Genomic DNA, 17,190 nt, shown 5'->3' with positions numbered 1-17,190 from the left:
CACAGACCATATTCAATGCATTGAAATAGCAATGTAGGATCAGAAATTTGGCAGCAAAATTAATAAGTAGGCACAATACACACAAAATACTAAAAACACTGCAGAGTGCAGGGCAATAACAATAAAATCAACATTCAAGGAAGACTCGGTGGAAAGAAAAACTTCAGTCTGTTGCTAAAAGGTTATGAAGTTTGGCTCCAAGCTAGTGGTTATGGGGAAAACATTCCATAGGTGAAGGCTGCTGAAATGTACCCTGGTGCAAAAACAAAACGAGGAGGGGGCTTGAGGAATCCTATAAATCTTTCAAATGCAAGGCTGCAAGCCTGAATTTTTTTAGCCATCTTCATAGACACCATGGTAAACCATGGGATTATAGGATTTGTTAATCCTATGACCATCCTCTCTTAAGTGTTAGCTGCTGCCATTGCATAAGACTGGCCAGTGAGGAATAAGATGGTTCTGATACTTGGCACAAAGGTGGCAGAGATGTGGTACTCACCTTGCTCTAAGCAGACACCTTTTGGGAGTCTGGTTGGGGTGCTGGAATGTAGGTGGTTCTGTGCAGTGTATGAAAGAGACAAAACATGTAGGAATTGTTGAGTCAACACATCTAAGAATGCTTTCTAGAAACCATAGCTGTTTATTAAGTGATTTTTTTCGCATAGACAGATTTGTCTTTTGACAATCTTTTCTTATGAAAGAACAACGGTAGCTCTTTCTGTCTGGCTGTCTTTGTTCTTGTCTCCTCAAAGAGACCCAAATTAGCCTACAGGAGTGCACTCCCCCCCCCCCACACACAGTGAACATAAACAAAACAACAAATGGAATCTTGATCTGTTCAGTATTCAGTAGCTGGTGCACCAGCTACAAATCACAGTCTACGAGGCAAAAGGCCAAGAGTCTTGTGGTTCTTGCTCATTGAGTACTTTGAACCACATCCAAACTTTATACTAGTTGCAGTAGGAAAGGAAAAGAAATGCTCAGCAAGATGCTACAGCTGGCCAAGGTGTTCATCCCATGTTTCCTCTTCCAAAAACAACTTCACAAATACTTGTTGCAGCACTATAGTTAACGAAGAGCTGACAAGGATTAAGAGATTGATGGATATAAACCAAGGCTACTAGCTTTCATATAGGATTAGAAGTTATATAGCTTTATGACCCTAACCCTGAAATAGCAACATACAAAATTTCAATATGGATCGCTTCTTTTCTTACCATCAGAACAGACTCTATTTTGTGGGCCTTTGTCCTATCAGACTGTAGTAGAGGATGAATGTGTATTAAATGTTTAGACTCCTACTGTGTAACTGCATGTAAGAGATTAACACGAGGAAACTGCGCATTCCTGACGATTTTAATAAGTGGGACCCATGGGACTTTGTTCTTCAGAGTGTGAAGATCACAGCGAGTGGATTCCCTTTCTCTCTTTGCAGTTCCTTTGTTATAGCTTACCTGATATCTTAGGGAATTCACTCACTGTGATCTTCCCTTTTAAACAAATTCTTTGCACCTAGATTTTGGTTGCACTGACTTAGTTGTGGCACAGTGACTAAAGGATGCTTTGAGACTATTCATGAGTTGCTCAATCTTTCTGCGGTGAGCTGTGCCATGCAAAGGATGAGGTTTTGTCACTCAGGGAAAGATTGGGTGTGAAATGTGCGGAATAAAAAGCATGCTAACTTTTTTCTCCTATTCATTCTTTGTGACATACTCTGCCTTGGGGCAGAGCAGGGGGCAGGGGGGGGGAATGTGTTACTAGATTTGGCACTTAGCTTGTCTGATAAATGGATGGTTTTTCTGCTGAAGACTCAAAATGACATCCTAGAGCCATGGTGGCGAACCTTTGGCACTGCAGATGTTATGGACTACAATTCCCATCAGCCCCTTCCAGCATGGCCAATTGGCCATGCTGGAAGGGGCTGATGGGAATTGTAGTCCATAACATCTGCAGTGCCAAAGGTTCGCCATCACTGTCCTAGAGGCATCTTGATATGGGTGACTGTCCAACACGGCTGGCATTGTTTGGAACAGAAGGGTCTTAAATGCCTATCTAGCCCAACAGCAGCCTTCACTGACGCAGGACATCGTACAGGCAAAAAAAGAAGAAGCTTGTATTGGAAAACTTCATTGCTGGCACTGGGTGCTAGAGAGGGCCTTGTATCTCAATGTTATGGGACTTTCTGACCTGGACTTCCCTGTAGGAGCGATGGTCATATCACAAGAGAAGGGCTTGTGGCATCACAATTACCACAAGCTACATAGAAAGGACCAAAAATCTCAGCTGTTTTAACACAATGACAGGTGCTTGCTGGACTGGATTTAACTTGGACTGGAGCTCAAGCAGAAGATAACAGTGGTTTATATCCCCTGAAATAGAACTGTTTGTCATAAAACTGGGAGATGGACAATATATACTCCAAACATTTCCTTCTCTCCAGACACAGTGTGTAACAGACTTCCCTCTGTGATACACCTCTGAAGATGCCAGCCACAGATGCAGGCAAAACGTTAGGAACAAAATTCACCAGGCCACAGCCACACAGCCCGGAAAACCCTCCAGAACCAGTTGAATCCGGCCGTGAAAACCTTTGACAATACATTGTCATAAACCTGTTTGTCGTTATCAAATCATTGACTAGTATTTCACATGGAATATGAAAAACTTAACAAAGTGGAAGTGGGAAGCTAAGATAGCAGAACTACGCCTTGATCGCAGTAGATGGACTCCTGAGGAGGTGATCTACATGCCAGGTTTTATCTCCAGCACTTCCATTAAGAGATCAGGAAGTAAGTGTTGTGAGATCCTACGGAGCCACTGCCACTGTGAGTAGACCAGGGCTCTGCAACCTGCGGCTCTCCAGATGTTCATGGACTACAATTCCCATCAGCCCCTGCCAGCATGGCCAGAAATTGGGGCTGATGGGAATTGTAGTCCATGAACATCTGGAGATCCGCAGGTTGCAGGCCCCTGGAGTAGACAATACTGACCTGATAGATATGTGATTCAGTTGATGGCAGCTTCGTACGTTTCCATGTGCTACAAATTGTTGCATGTGTATTGACCCTCTGTGATGAGTGAAACACTTAGGGCCTCAATATGAGAGGTTTAAGCCAAGCAAAACCTTTCTTCACATAGCTTCACTTGTAATTATCCTGCATGTGAGCTCCCAAAGGCACCTGGTGGGCCACTGCGAGTAGCAGAGAGCTGGACTAGATGGACTCTGGTCTGATCCAGCTGGCTTGTTCTTATGTTCTTATGTTCTTATGTGCCTGTGTTTCTCTGAGCCACCTTCTTTCGCTTTGCATTGAAAGTGTCTGTTTCGAGCCTAACCATAAGTTGCTGAGGTGACCCGGGCATCAGTATCTTGCTTTTCCTGCTTTGGCATTTTCCTGTGTATCCGTCTTCTGCTGCAATTCTTCTTTAGCTAGTTTCTTCAATCAGGAAACCCTCCTTATTCTCTTAAGGCCGTTGTTTTGAAGTCTCTTTGACTTATGTGTGAACTTCGCTGTCATCTTCCAGCCTTCTACTCTGTGGTGAAGCACACTGTTCGCACTGCTGTTATTTATCTGCACTTTAGCTTTCAATGGGAGCTGTTTCAGTTTCACCCAATACTTGCCATAAATTGCCCCACTGCTCAGTGATCAAAGTACGTATCTGTGTTCATAGCAAAAGACGCATGTTGGGATGGTACTGAGTTGGTGATGGGGAGACTATTGTGCAATGAATCAGTCAAATCTCATAGCCTTAAGCTTTTCAGTGTCCTCTGAAGGCAAACCAAGAGCAATGGCTTTATAGAAGTCTGCCTAAATGGGATCTATCAAGGGAGTCCATATTTCCTAAAAGGGAGAGAAATGGCTGGATTAAGATTATCCAAGAGTTCCGGTCATCAACACATTGACAACCAACTTGTGTGTTGCACATGGGTGCTTTATTTTCCCTGAATCCAAGACACTGAGGTTATTTGCTGAAGGTTCTTCCTCTGGTGTTACATTGTTAATGTAAACAGACTACTGCTGTGAGCTGATAAAAGTGCAAATGCAAATCATGGCTAAATAATAGACAAGTAAAAAGACACTGAGGACTGTACTACTGTGTATAGTACATACTATCTGTTGATGTATTTATCACCTACCATGTAGTTTTTGCATTGTTTCACATGCCATGTTGATAATTATGCTTTATTTAATCTCTGGAAGATCTATTCCTCCCTGGTTGTATATATGGCCACCTCAGCTTGGGCCCCTCAAGTTAGCCACCAGCAGTTCTCTCAGTCTATGGCCCCTTCTGCACATGCAAAATAATGCGTTTTCAAACCACTTTCACAACTGTTTGCAAGTGGATTTTGCTATTCCGCACAGCTTTAAAGAGCACTGAAAGCAGTTTGAAAGTGCATTATTCTGCATGTGCAGAATGAGCCTATGTGTATTTGCTCTCACTCAGCTCAAGTTGATACCAGTAGAACCAGTCACGCATGCTTAGCACAGTAAAGGCAGTTATACCTTGTCTCATTGAAAGATAAAAGCTCAGTTGTGACCTAATACCCCTCTTCTCCCTGTGGAATGCTCCACTGTGGAATATAAGACAGTGTCTTATATTAATTTTTGCTCCCAAAGATGCGCTATGTCTTATTTTCAGGGGATGTCTTATATTTCTGTGTTCTGTTCGTCAGGCATGCTTCCAAACAAAAACTTTGCTACGTCTTACTTTCGGGGGATGCCTTATATTTCGCACTTCAGCAAAACCTCTACTACGTCTTATTTTCCGGGGATGTCTTATATTCGGGGAAACAGGGTAGGTCCGCTCCTGAAGAGCCATGCCCACAGCAGAGCATTCCACAAGAAGAAGAGGAGTATTTGAACTTCTGTCTTCCAGTGAGACAAGATATAACTGTTCACTAGTAGATACCCAGATCCAAAAAGACTACTTGAATTTTTTTGTCACAGGGAAATATTCTGCTCCCTCTCTGTGTCATCAAGTTGTTTAACCAGTCAGAGTGCCGGCTAGCCCGTCCAATCAGGTTGCTTCCCCAGTTATTAAGGCCTTTATGCCTCACTCTGAAATGTAAACAATAATGGCTACTGACAAACCTGTACTTTTTAAGATGCCAGAAGATGCCAGCCACAGATGCAGGCAAAACGTTAGGAACAAGATCCACCAGACCACGGCCACACAGCCCAGAAAACCCACCACAACGTATACCTTTTAATTAACTCTTTCTGTGTAGTTCACAGGTGTCAAACTCGTGGCCCTCCAGATGTTCATGAACTACAGTTCCCATCAGCCCTTGCCAATATAGCCAATGCTCATGTTGGGAGGAACTGATGGGAATTGTAGTTCATGAACATCTGGAGGGCCACGAGTTTGACACCCCTGGTGTAGTTCATCACAGAAGAGTTTTTACCTATGGGTCTTGTTTAAGTTTTATGATTTTATTGTTCAAGACCTCTATCTGAGAATTGGGGAGGGGGGCAGGGTGAAAGAAAGAAAATACTGGAAGTAGACTCCCCAAACAGGAGTCAAAATGGCAGTACTTGATGAAATTCCTTAAAAAGATTTGCTTTCGGCTGCTTTTAACATCCTCTGCCTATATTTGTTTGTTTCTAAATTCGGCCTGGAAATGGCTGCAGTCTTTTTTGTGCCTTTCCCACTAATGGGATATTTTTTTCTAAAAAAACTAGAGAGAAATCCGCAGCTACCGATAGAGTACGTTCTGTAATTCATTTCCATTAGTGACCTGCCAACCAGTCATCTTGAGACTATTAGCAAGTAACCAGCCTAACTAAAATTAGTCTTCCAGTGTATAACATCATCTTTCTTTCAGTCCTTCATTTTAATATTTTGCTGACTAATCCTTGAAAGTATTTACTGGAAGACTGTGCAGATTGATCTTTTGGAACACAAAAGGATATTGTGATGTTCTTGTTTATTTCGCAGACCTACAGTGCATCTGTTGCCCAATAGAGCTTTTTTCAGGGCTATTACTTAGGTTTGAGGCACTTCCCTGGAAATGCACAGCCCGCCAATAAACATAATACAGTGGCTGTGAGAGAGACTTTTATGCTGTGATCAACATTTTCTCAACTTTCCGCGAAATGCATTATGCATCTCACAGCTGTAGCATATTTTGTTTAAAAGTACAGTGGGAGGCAGGGTAGAGTCGAATATGTGCCCTTATATTTTCTATACATTATTCAGTGTGAAAATTGAGGAGCGCATTTTCTTTTGCAAAGTTTTCAGAGCACAGCATAACTCTGCATGCCAATTAGTAGCTCAGCCATGTTATCCCAAACATGGATGCTATATAGAGCTATGCTGTTGGGCCTTTGTTTAAATTCCCTAACAGGAAGATCTGAAATCCTGCAGACCGGCTCCAGGTTTCCATGGTGAAGAGTTGCTTTCGGGGTCCTTTTCCTGAATTCTCAGGTTGTCTCTTCCAACAAAATGAATAGTATTAGTGTTGGAGATCATGCATGTGATGTCATGTGAAAACAGGGCTTCCACTTCCTGGTGGTGGCTGAAGATGTGGAATTACAGCTGATCTCTAGTACCAGTTTCCCTGGAGGACATGAGATCCAGTGTGGTATAGTGGTTAAGAGCGGTGGACTCTAATCTAGAGAACTGGGTTTAATTCCCTGCTCCTCCCCATGGACAGCAGACTCTTATCTGGTGAACTGGATTTCTTTCCCTCCTCCTACACATGAAGCCTACTGGGTGACCTTGGGCCAGTCACAGTTCTCTCAGGACTTTCTCAGCCCTATCTACCTCACAAGGTGTCTGTTGTGGGGAGGGGAAGGGAAGGAATTTGTAAACTGCTGTGAAACTCCTTACAGGAGAGAAAAGTGGGGTATACATGCAAACTCTTCTTTTGGGGAGTAGACTGTATGGAATCACATCCCTGTTGAACTCCTTCTCCACAAATCCTGCCTTTTCCAATCTCTAATTGGGAACCTCTTTCATCATAACATATGAAAAGTTGCCATTGGCTGAAAACCAATTGAATCAGGCTTAACCAAACTATGAATGATTTCCAACTGGTGCATTACCTTTTCAACCATGAGTCCCGGACTCTAAAATACTATCAGTTAGTGTCAGGGATTGACCAGTCTGTTCAAGGAATGCAGTGAATGAGATGAGGTTCTTAAAGGAGAGACTTACATTGGCTGTCCAAGTCATGGTCCAGCTATTCCACTGGAGCTGTCTGCTTGTTCGGTTCCGTGTATCAAATTCTACTTTACCCACGAACTGATTGGTTGGGAGAGGACAAGTCTAACCTTTCTATTGTAAGAACTGTTTGCTCAAGAGAAAATTCCTTCGTTGTTAACAGGCCACCACCAAGTCAAGCAAGGGACCTGTGAAGTGGTCGCAGTGCATAGATGTTGCAACAAGAACAGGATCGAAGAGCGGTCGCAGACGGTCAAGTGTTCTTGCCTCCCAGGGCAGGTTGCTGGCACCACACGAGCGCAGCCCTCCTGTGTGGAAGGTAAGCTCTTCCGCCTCATTTGTCACTCAGACTTAATAATTAGAGATCACTCCTTGTCTCCTTGATGGTTTGAATTCCTGCTGTCTGAAAAAAGTATAATCCTCCCCCTTGTTAATTTTGGACACATTTCTCTTTGTTAATGATAATGAGTATGTGCCTAATCGTGGTGCAATTAATCTCCTTAATTTATGTAGTCATCCATTCCCAGCCTGTGCCAAGAAGATTTCTTACTACTTTTTCTCTCTTAGCTCAGAACAATCTACTCTGCAGCTAACCTGAAACTAGAACAAGGGAAATGTGTTGGGACTTCTTCGTTAGCTAGATCTATACTGTTTGGGGACATGCCATAGGATTTTCCTGTTCCAGTCAAATAATGCTTTACTAGTATGCTAAGCACAAGCCTGAACCAAAGGTGTTTAGTTATCAGTGAGTGCCATCTTTTGCCTATGTTCAGATCATGGTTGCTTTCCTTTGACATATTACTTGGAGTCATTTATCCCACTCAGGGGGCACATGTCCCCGGGCGCATGCCATTCTGTCACGTGGGGGGATGCAAAATCACCCCCACACCCCTCCTCTCCCATGCCAACTTGGCTCCCAGGCCAAACTTGGCTCCCATGCCAACTTGGCTCGTCGGAGTCGATGCAAGGGGGGAGGGGGATGGGGCCAATGGGGGGTGCAAAATCACCCCCAGACCCCTCTTCCACTGTGCCGCACCCCAGTTCATCTGAGTTGGATTGGGGGAGGAGGGGATGGCGCCTATGGGGGAGGGGTGCAAAGTCCCCCCTCAAACCCCTCTCCTTTCCCCCCTGGCTCGGCCCAGCTGGCGGAGGCTGAATGAGTGGCCTAGCAGGGCCACCACAAAGCGCCCCTTGGCTTGGCTCCGTCCCAGCAGGCCTGGCGGAGACCAAAGCTGAGCACCTGTTGGCCCCACCAGGCTGTCCTGGACCACCGCCAGCTCAGGCAAATGGGGCACGTGGGGGCATAGCTACCACAAGGCACGTGGGCATGGGGGGCGCAGTGGACACCATTTTGCCCTGGCCACCATTGCCCCCCACTACGCCTCTGATCCCACTAGCTGATAATTTGCATGTTACTGCAGGTCTCACCCTATGTCCCATTTAACATTCAGGTGTGAGTTGCAGGTTCTCAGTTTCTGTGCACATGATGCCCAGTTCAGATAACTGACCTGGGAATGCATGCACCATTTTCCTAACCGGGGTGGGGGGAGGGGGAAAGAGGGAGACAAGATGCCCAAAGATTTATGCATGTAAACTCCAGCTGAAAAAAAAATCCTGGAGATTAATTGGGTGATATCAATGGATTGGGGGATATCAATGGAGATAGATTTTATCCAGAATCTATGGTCTACCATAGAGCCTGCCCTCCAAAACTGCCTTTTTCTGCAGGGGAACTAATCTCTGTATTCTGGACCGCAGTTGTAATTCCAGCAGTCCAGGGCCACACCTGGAGATTGGCAGCCCTACAAAAGGATACTTTGACCGATTCCCCACATACTTGAGATTGGAAGGTCCAGGGGCAATGCACTCTCCGGGTTTCTGGCCCTTTTAGTACATGGCTTATTTACAATTATACAAGCAGAGCACAGGTGAAGGAAAAGACTTGTGGGACAACACATGGCATCCCCAAAGGAGAAGGAAGAAGCCAGCTCTACACCTTGAAAGGCTTCACGTTCTGCCGAGGCTCCCCTTCCCTTGAGTGTATTTGTGTGTTTTCCAAAACTGTTCTTTCTTCACACGCACACATGCTCCCATCGTATGGCAGAGTAATCCTTCTCCAAACTCCGATGGGTCCCGCCTGGAGCCCCTCATGAGGAGAAAGTGCAGGATATAAATGACCTGCAAAATAAATGTGTTCCAATTGAGCAATCATCCACAACCACCAAACAACACAATTGTTCTTTTGTGAAAGGCCTTAACTACCATCAAGTATCTCTAGGAAATATCCTAGTGATAGACCCATTCAGTGGCGTAGTGGCTAAGAGCAGGTGCACTCTTATCTGGAGGAACCGGGTTTGATCCCCCTCTCTGCCGCTTGAGTTGTAGAGGCTTATCTGGGGAATTCAGATTAGCCTGTGCACGCCTACACACACCAGCTGGGTGACCTTGGGCTAGTCACAGATTTTCGGTGCTCTCTCAGGCCCCCCCCTCACCTCACAGGGTGTTTGTTGTGAGAGGGGAAGGGCTAGGAGATTGTCAGCCCCTTCGCGTCTCCTACAGGAGAGAAAGGGGGGATATAAATCCAAATTCTTCTTCTTCTTCTTCTTCTTCTTCTTCTTCTTCTTCTTCTTCTTCTTCTTCTTCTTCTTCTTCTTCTTCTTCTTCTTCTTCTTCTTCTTCTTCTTCTTCTTCTTCATCAGACACTAACTCACAGTCTTGTGTCTGTTGTAAATGGACAATGCCATTGCCTTCACTAAGCAGACACATTTGTGTTTATTTTCTAAAGCCTTCCTATGTCACTGCACTATGCAGTTTTGTTGGGCTAATATAACCATTGCAGGAACACCCACTTTGTCTTGCCCAAACAAGACTGCCTTACAAAGAACTTGAGCAAGCAAGCAGAACAGTGACAGTGTAGTCTCTTGAACTGCTGGTAGATGAGACTGAAGGTGGAATACTGGAGTGTTACACTTCTAAGTACTGACTGTAAATTTAGCATGTTGTACCTCAAGGATATGAGCCCTGTGACACAGAGTGGTAAACTGCAGTAGTGCAGTTCAAGCTCTGCTCCCGAACGAAGTTTGGGCCTGACAGGAGTTGGTTTTAGGTAGCCATCTCAAAGCTGACTCATGCTTCCATCTTTCTGAGGTCAGTAAAATGAGTGAGTACACAGGGGGTTAAGTGTAGATGATTGGGGTCAGTAATGACCTGGTGCTTGCATATTGACCTTTATCTCAAGTATTCTTTTCCCCACAAAACGAGAGTCTATAGCCATTAAGATTGCATTCACATGGGACCCTTCCGCACATGCAGAATAATGCACTTTCAGTCCACTTTCACAATTGTTTGCAAGTGGATTTTGCTATTCCGCCCAGCTGCAAAGTGCATTGAAAGTGGATTGAAAGTGCATTATTCTGCATGTACAGAAGGGGCCACGGAAATGCCCTGTGATCAGTTTCTAGAAAGCAGAGCTGGATTTCAGTGAGTAATAGAAGTCGCTACAGTGCCCTGAATCAGTTTTTATCCCCTCCATCCCAACTTGCTATGCCAACGTGAAGTACAAGACGTTATGCAGAATAAGGGATCTATATGTATGGCTTGTGTAATTTATTTATACTTCCAAGTTTTATTGCTTCAGAACATCTGTTAGGGATTTTTTTTGAAGACAGAATCCACACAACCTCAATTAAAATTGATGGTTATAATCATGGTGATCTTTGGTCAGGTGAACATTCCATTGTTCCATTAAATATTGTTAGAATTATTGCAGTGAGTGCTTTGGTATTGTCTTAGATGAAAATTATTATTATTAGTATTTATTAAATGTAATAGACTGCCCACCCCTCAAGGGCTCTGTAACATCTTAGTTTGTCGTGGTTTAAAACATATTTCTAATGATTGAAATTTAGATTGCTGAAAGGATTCGGGAAATTGCCCTATAATTTACCCCTACCTCACCACTACACAAGAGATACAGAGTGGCATATTTCCGCAGTTTTATTGGATAGAATTATGTTAGCAAATAACGTCTATAAGTCTTAATTAATGTGTCTGACAGTACAGACAAAAAGAACCTTAGAAATAAAATATGGTGTGATTTCTGTTTAAATAGAATCAAAAGCAGTACAACATTTTAATAGCTTGCTGCTAATTAATATTGACACAGAAATCATATTTGTTAATCCACCTGGAAGATACTTATCTTCTATTTTCATTGCTTTGCACACAAAACCATGACCTTTTCAAGTGAAATAAAGAGCCTCAGGTTTTCCTAACTTTCCCTGATGTTTTAATTTATGAATTAACCCATCAAGATATGAAAGTCTGCAACACACATCTTACTAGAACATTTTCATGGGTGACAAAACCTGTATTTGATACTCCTATTTTTTTGTAGAATGTCCGGCTGATCTTAACGTAGGGATGAATTTGGAAGGGAAACCAATGTAGATGTAATGTGGAAGCATCTCTACACTGGGGAGAGGGGTTTAGATGTACATGGCTTGCCAACTTTTTGCTAAGCACTCACATGACAATACTGTGGAGTCACGGTGTGCTGTGATGACAGCTTACTGCCAGTAGCTAGTCTATTCCTGCTTTAAGGGCTCCAACTGAACATGGCATCTGCAGTGTGTGTGCCTACATATGAACAGAGGCGTAGCAAGAGAGGAAAAGCCAAACCGCACATCCTCCGCTCCACCCTCTCAGAACGCCTCACACACCCCACAGGGTGCGTCCGGTGCGTCATGCCCCCTGTCCCCTTGGAGCTACACCTCTGCATATGAATTAGAATTGGCACCACTTTTCATGAAGAGTATTGTGTACATATATCCCATCCAGTCATAACTGACTTGTGGCAATCTCAGCAAGGGGCTTTCAAGGCAAGTGAGAAGCAGAGGTGGTTTGCCATTGCCTTCCTTTGCAGAGTCTTCCTTAACGGTCTCCCATCCAAGTACTGACCCTTCTTAGCTTCCAAGATGTGATGAGATCATGCCACACCATCCTGCTTTCACTCCCTGGAAGTATATTCGGGAGGACAAAACTTTTTTATGAGTTGCCAAAGTGGTTGGTATTAGAACAATTTCTTCCAATATTTACATATTCCTATGTATCACCCAGGCTCTTCTTTTATTTAGACATTAGATTTGCCTCGATGTTTGCATTTTTCATATCACGTTATTTGTGTATGCAACTCAAATTTAATTACATTAAATATATTTTTCCTGCTGAATCATAGGCTATGCCTGTAAATTTTATGTCATGCTCCATGCAATAATAAAGCAGTACTTTATGGCAGATGATAAATTCAAAATATTTAGCAAAGGACATGGTCGCCCAGCAAAGGTAATGTTCTGCTTTTGTGACAGAATATGTTAATCACACAGCTGTAATGGACACTACATCCACTTTCTCAAAACAAAGCCTTCCTAAAACAATTTAATGTGTTCGTGCCTCACATTTAATAAGTGAAAAAAACATTATAAATGCAAGAACTGGAGATATAAAAGCAGACATCTTTGCATTTTCCCCTTTAGTGTGATGGTTTAGCATATTTTATGTCTCCTGCAAGCACTGAAGTAATTTATTCAGGGACTTCAGGGCAAAAACCCATGCATGTCCACTTACACTTTAAAAATTTGATTTTTCGTGATCTGTCAAACCCCGTGGAGGTTACCATACTGTAGACGCCTGAAGGAGGGCTTTTTTAAAAAAATTAAGCTTGCCTCCTCCTGACCCTACTTGTGCAACTAATTATTTTCAGTATCATGAAAGAGTTTCATTACTCATTTTCTTTTGAAATAGCTTTTACCCCCCCCCCCCCCGATTTGGACTGTGTAACTGGAATCTGTGTTGTCCTTATGCAGCAATAGCTTAAAACAAGAAAAGATTCATGCAAACTAAATCATTGGGCATGGATCCATCCATTGGGACTTATATGAATGGGATTCAATACATGCTAATCATTTAGCATCACATATGTGCTTCATGCCGTTGGTCATCAACATCTGCTATACACAGTGATCAATAACATACATTGGATTTGTGGAAGAACCATACAGACCACGTCTTTGAAAGAGACCTTGTCTGACAGAAGTGTGTTGTTCTCAGGGAAAGTTCACACATGAGACTTTAGTCACTTTTCATCATTATTTACTCTCCTCCATTCATTTATAAGTGGATACCCTATGTCAGAGGTCCTCAACCCTGTTAAGCCGCTGGAATTTTGTAATGGGGGAGTGAGTGCCAGCACAAAATGGCTGCCGTGGGAGGTGGGAACAATCATAAAATGACTTCTGTGGATGGCACTCACCAAATCCTGGGAGGTTCAAAGTGAACCAACCTCCTATTATGGAGACAGGTTTTTTCTGAATGGGCAGATCCTGCAGCCACTAAGTTGATATTTCCTGAAGTATCTTCTATTTCAGTGAGGTATAATAATGAAAACCAGTGCCTATTAGAGAAATGGCACTTTGTGGAAGAAGAAAATGAGTGCTGGAAAGCACATCACTAGGCATATTTCTCTCTTACACACACTCTCCAATCACCTCATAGAATCATGGAGTTGGAAGAAACCACAAGGGCCATCAAGTTCAACCCCCTGCCATGCAGAAATACACAATCAAAGCACCCCTGACAGATGCCCAGCCAGCCTCTGTTTAAAAATTCCCGAAGAAAGAGACTCCACCACACTCTGGCCAGTGTACTACCCTATTGGATAGCCCAGGGGTAGGGAACCTGCGGCTCTCCAGATGTTCAGGAACTACAATTCCCATCAGCCCCTACCAGCATGGCCAATTGGCCATGCTGACAGAGGCTGATGGGAATTGTAGTTCCTGAACATCTGGAGAGCCGCAGGTTCCCTACCCCTGGGATATCCCTTACCATTAGGAAGTTAGCAAATGCCTTAACAGTCCAGCCACCACCTCAGCTGTGGTGGTGGCTCAGCTGTGGTGGCCTCAGCTGTGGCCTCAGTTGTGGTGGTGGCTCAGCTGAGGGCAGCCACCACCACAGCTGAGGGCAGGAACACCAGCAGGGACAGCAGCCCTGCCGCAGAAGGCCGCAGAAGGCCATTGCTTTCACATCCTGCATGTGAACTCCCAAAGGCACCTGGTGGGCCACTGCGAGTAGCAGAGAGCTGGACTAGATGGACTCTGGTCTGATCCAGCTGGCTTGTTCTTATGTTCTTATGTTCTTAAGTTCTTCCTAAAGTTTAGGTGGAATCTTTGTTCCTGTGCTGGAGCCACATAGCTGCCAGAGGCCTTGAGGCATTGGAAGTACTGCTGGCACCTGGCAGTGTTTGATCAAGTTCAGTCCCCATTCTTTGCTTGCACAACAATGTCTTCACTGGTACACTGGAGTTTTTCGGCATTGAGCAAATATGTTGCTTAATCTTGTTCTAGAACAGAATACCACATTTAAATAAGATAGTTAATGTGTTTTATACCCGTATCTATTAATTTAGGCATGTTTCTATTCTACTAAGACATACCTTGACAACACAGTCTTCATGGTAGCTAGTGTCCAATTTGAAAAAAATACATTTCAAGTGAGGCGGCCATGAGGACTTGTGGGAGCTTATTTTCCCCCTCCTTTTCTCACTCTACCTTTTCTTCCTCTAGCAGTGCCTTCAGCCTATCCCTTTATCTTTTTCCATCTTCAGCTTTCCCTCCCATGGCACTTTTTCCTTCCTTTACTCCCACCCATCTACGGTGTTCTGTATCTCTCCGAGACTCAGTTTTTCTCTCTCCTTCTATTTTTGGTTTCCCTGCCTCAACTTCTTTTTTTATTCCCCTCATTTTTCTCCTCCCCCATACAACGTTAACCTCCCTTCTTCCTATTGTCTTACTCCTATGCTGACAGTAACTCAGGCTTGGAAGCCTCAACAATGTTAGTTGCTCTACATGGCCATTGAGATCTCACACCATAGTCTCAAGAGATTCTGCTTGTGCATTTTTCTTAAGGAAGCATGCATTGGTTCTACGATGTTCAGGTTATTCAATCCTCATTTTTGTTTTATTGTTTACATTTCATATTTTTTCTACAAGCCCTAGGCTTGCAGAAAAAAATATATTTTATTTTATTATATTTGTATTCCGTCCCACTCTAGCTGACGCCAGGCTCAGGGCAGCTTACACACATTAATTTAAATACTATAACAATTACATTCATAATTCAAAGCCAACACTAAAACCAAGCAGTAACAGATGGTGATAACAGTATCCAAAAACCTTAAGCCTATCAGCTTTTTCCAGTTCTCCCTAATCTACAGTTCTGTTTGTAAGTTATCGGGATGGGAAGATGAAGGAGTGGAAGAATTTGGGAGGGTGGCAGTGAGAACAGATTGAACCACTTGACTGCTTTGACCAAAAGCCCAGTGGAACATCTCTGTCTTATAGGCCCTAAGAAACTGGTTAAAGTCCCACAGGGCTCTGGGGGCATCTGATGGAGAGTTCCACCAGGCTGATGCAAAGATCAAAAGGGCCCTGGGTCTGGTTGAGGTTAGTCTTATGTCCTCGGAACCAGGGACCCACCAAGAGGTAGGACCACAGCACTCTCCTTGGGCAATATGGAGATATTTGGTTGTGAAGATACGAGGCACTCAAGGCCTTGAAGGTCAAAACTAAAACCTTGAACATGAACCGGAATTTAACTGGCAACCAGTGTAGGTGGAGCAATCCCAGTAAGAATTCTTGCTGCCACATTCTGTACCAGTTTCAACTTCCAGATCAGTCAGAAGGCCCACATAAAGTGAGCTAAAGTAATCCAGCCTGGAGGTGTTGAATGGATCACTGTGGCCAGATCCAAATGGGACAGGTAGGGGGCCAAATGCCTGGCCTGGCAAAGAATGAAAAAGGCCACATTGGCCATATGTGTGACATGGGCCTCCATCGATATAGAGGAATTTAGGATCGCATCCAGGCTCTTGGTGGAGGAGGCAAGTGTTAATGCCACTCCATCAAGTTGTGGCAGTTGGAAAACCTCCAGTGGTGACCTTTGGCCCAGCCACAAGAGCTCCATCTTTGATGGATTAAAGTTCAGCCTGCTCCTTCTCAACCTCCCAGGCAAAGCCTCCAAACACTGTGCCAAAACATCAGGGGCCACTCCCGGCTGGCCCTCCATCAACAGAAAAAGGTGCCATCTGCATATTGATGACAACCCAGCCCAAATCTCTGAACCAGCTGTGCCAGGGGCTGAATGCAGATTTTAAACAACCCTGGGAAGAGGATAGCCCCTTGCAGCACCCCCCCCCCAATACTAGTGAATGCCACTGGGATCTTCCCCCTTCACGTGTCACCTGCTGTCCCCTGTCCTGGAGAAATCAGGTTAGAAGAAGAAGAGTTTGGATTTATATCCCCCCTTTCTCTCCTGCAGGAGACTCAAAGGGGCTGACAATCTCCTTGCCCTTCCCCACACACAACAAACACCCTGTGAAGTGGGAGGGGCTGAGAGAGCTCTGAGAAGCTGTGACTAGCCCAAGGTCACCCAGCTGGCATGTGTGGGAATGCACAGGCTAATCTGAATTCCCCAGATAAGCCTTCACAGCTCAAGCGACAGAGTGGGCAATCAAACCCTGTTTCTCCAGATTAGAATGCACCTGCTCTTAACCAATATGCCACTGCTGGTCCTTTTCAAAGCTGTCCTTCAAATCCCTGTAATGGCTAGATGGTGGGTTAAGGGGCCATAATCAATCATGTCAAATGCTGCAGTGAAATCTAACAACACCAGCAGTGCTGACCCACCTTGGTCCAGCTGCATCATCTGTGGCCAGGATGGAAGCTGGACTGGAGCTAATCCAGTGCCAATGTGTCATCCCAAAATACCTGCAGCTGATTCACCACTGTTCTCTCAACTACCTTACCCAGAAAGGATAAATTCGATACTGGGTAGTAGTTGGCTTGATCCAAACGATCCAAAAACGGATTCTTGAAGTGCAGACATACCACTGCCTCTTTCCGCCTCCCCTGGAAGACTCCCTGTTCCAGGGAGAGGTTGACAATATCCAACAGGGGACTCCGTACCTCATCA

At 44.2% G+C, this 17,190-nt stretch overlaps 1 protein-coding gene across 2 annotated transcripts in view; it reads left to right on the top strand.

The window, feature by feature from the left end:
- TAFA4 (TAFA chemokine like family member 4) overlaps positions 1-17,190 on the top strand; it is a 180,999-nt gene that overhangs the window by 131,713 nt on the left and 32,096 nt on the right. For both annotated transcript variants that reach the window (XR_007244095.1, XM_048491806.1), the window contains exon 4: positions 7,328-7,483. Coding sequence is in view for 1 of the 2 variants with exons in the window: in XM_048491806.1 (XP_048347763.1) it covers positions 7,328-7,483 (156 nt within the window). In the remaining variant the exon portion in view is untranslated. The remainder of the gene's footprint in view (positions 1-7,327; positions 7,484-17,190) is intronic.

This window comes from Sphaerodactylus townsendi, linkage group LG03, assembly GCF_021028975.2.
Source record: "Sphaerodactylus townsendi isolate TG3544 linkage group LG03, MPM_Stown_v2.3, whole genome shotgun sequence".
Taxonomy (NCBI): domain Eukaryota; kingdom Metazoa; phylum Chordata; class Lepidosauria; order Squamata; family Sphaerodactylidae; genus Sphaerodactylus; species Sphaerodactylus townsendi.
Note: the sequence above shows the minus strand (reverse complement) of the source record. Positions and strands in the feature narration are given on the sequence as shown.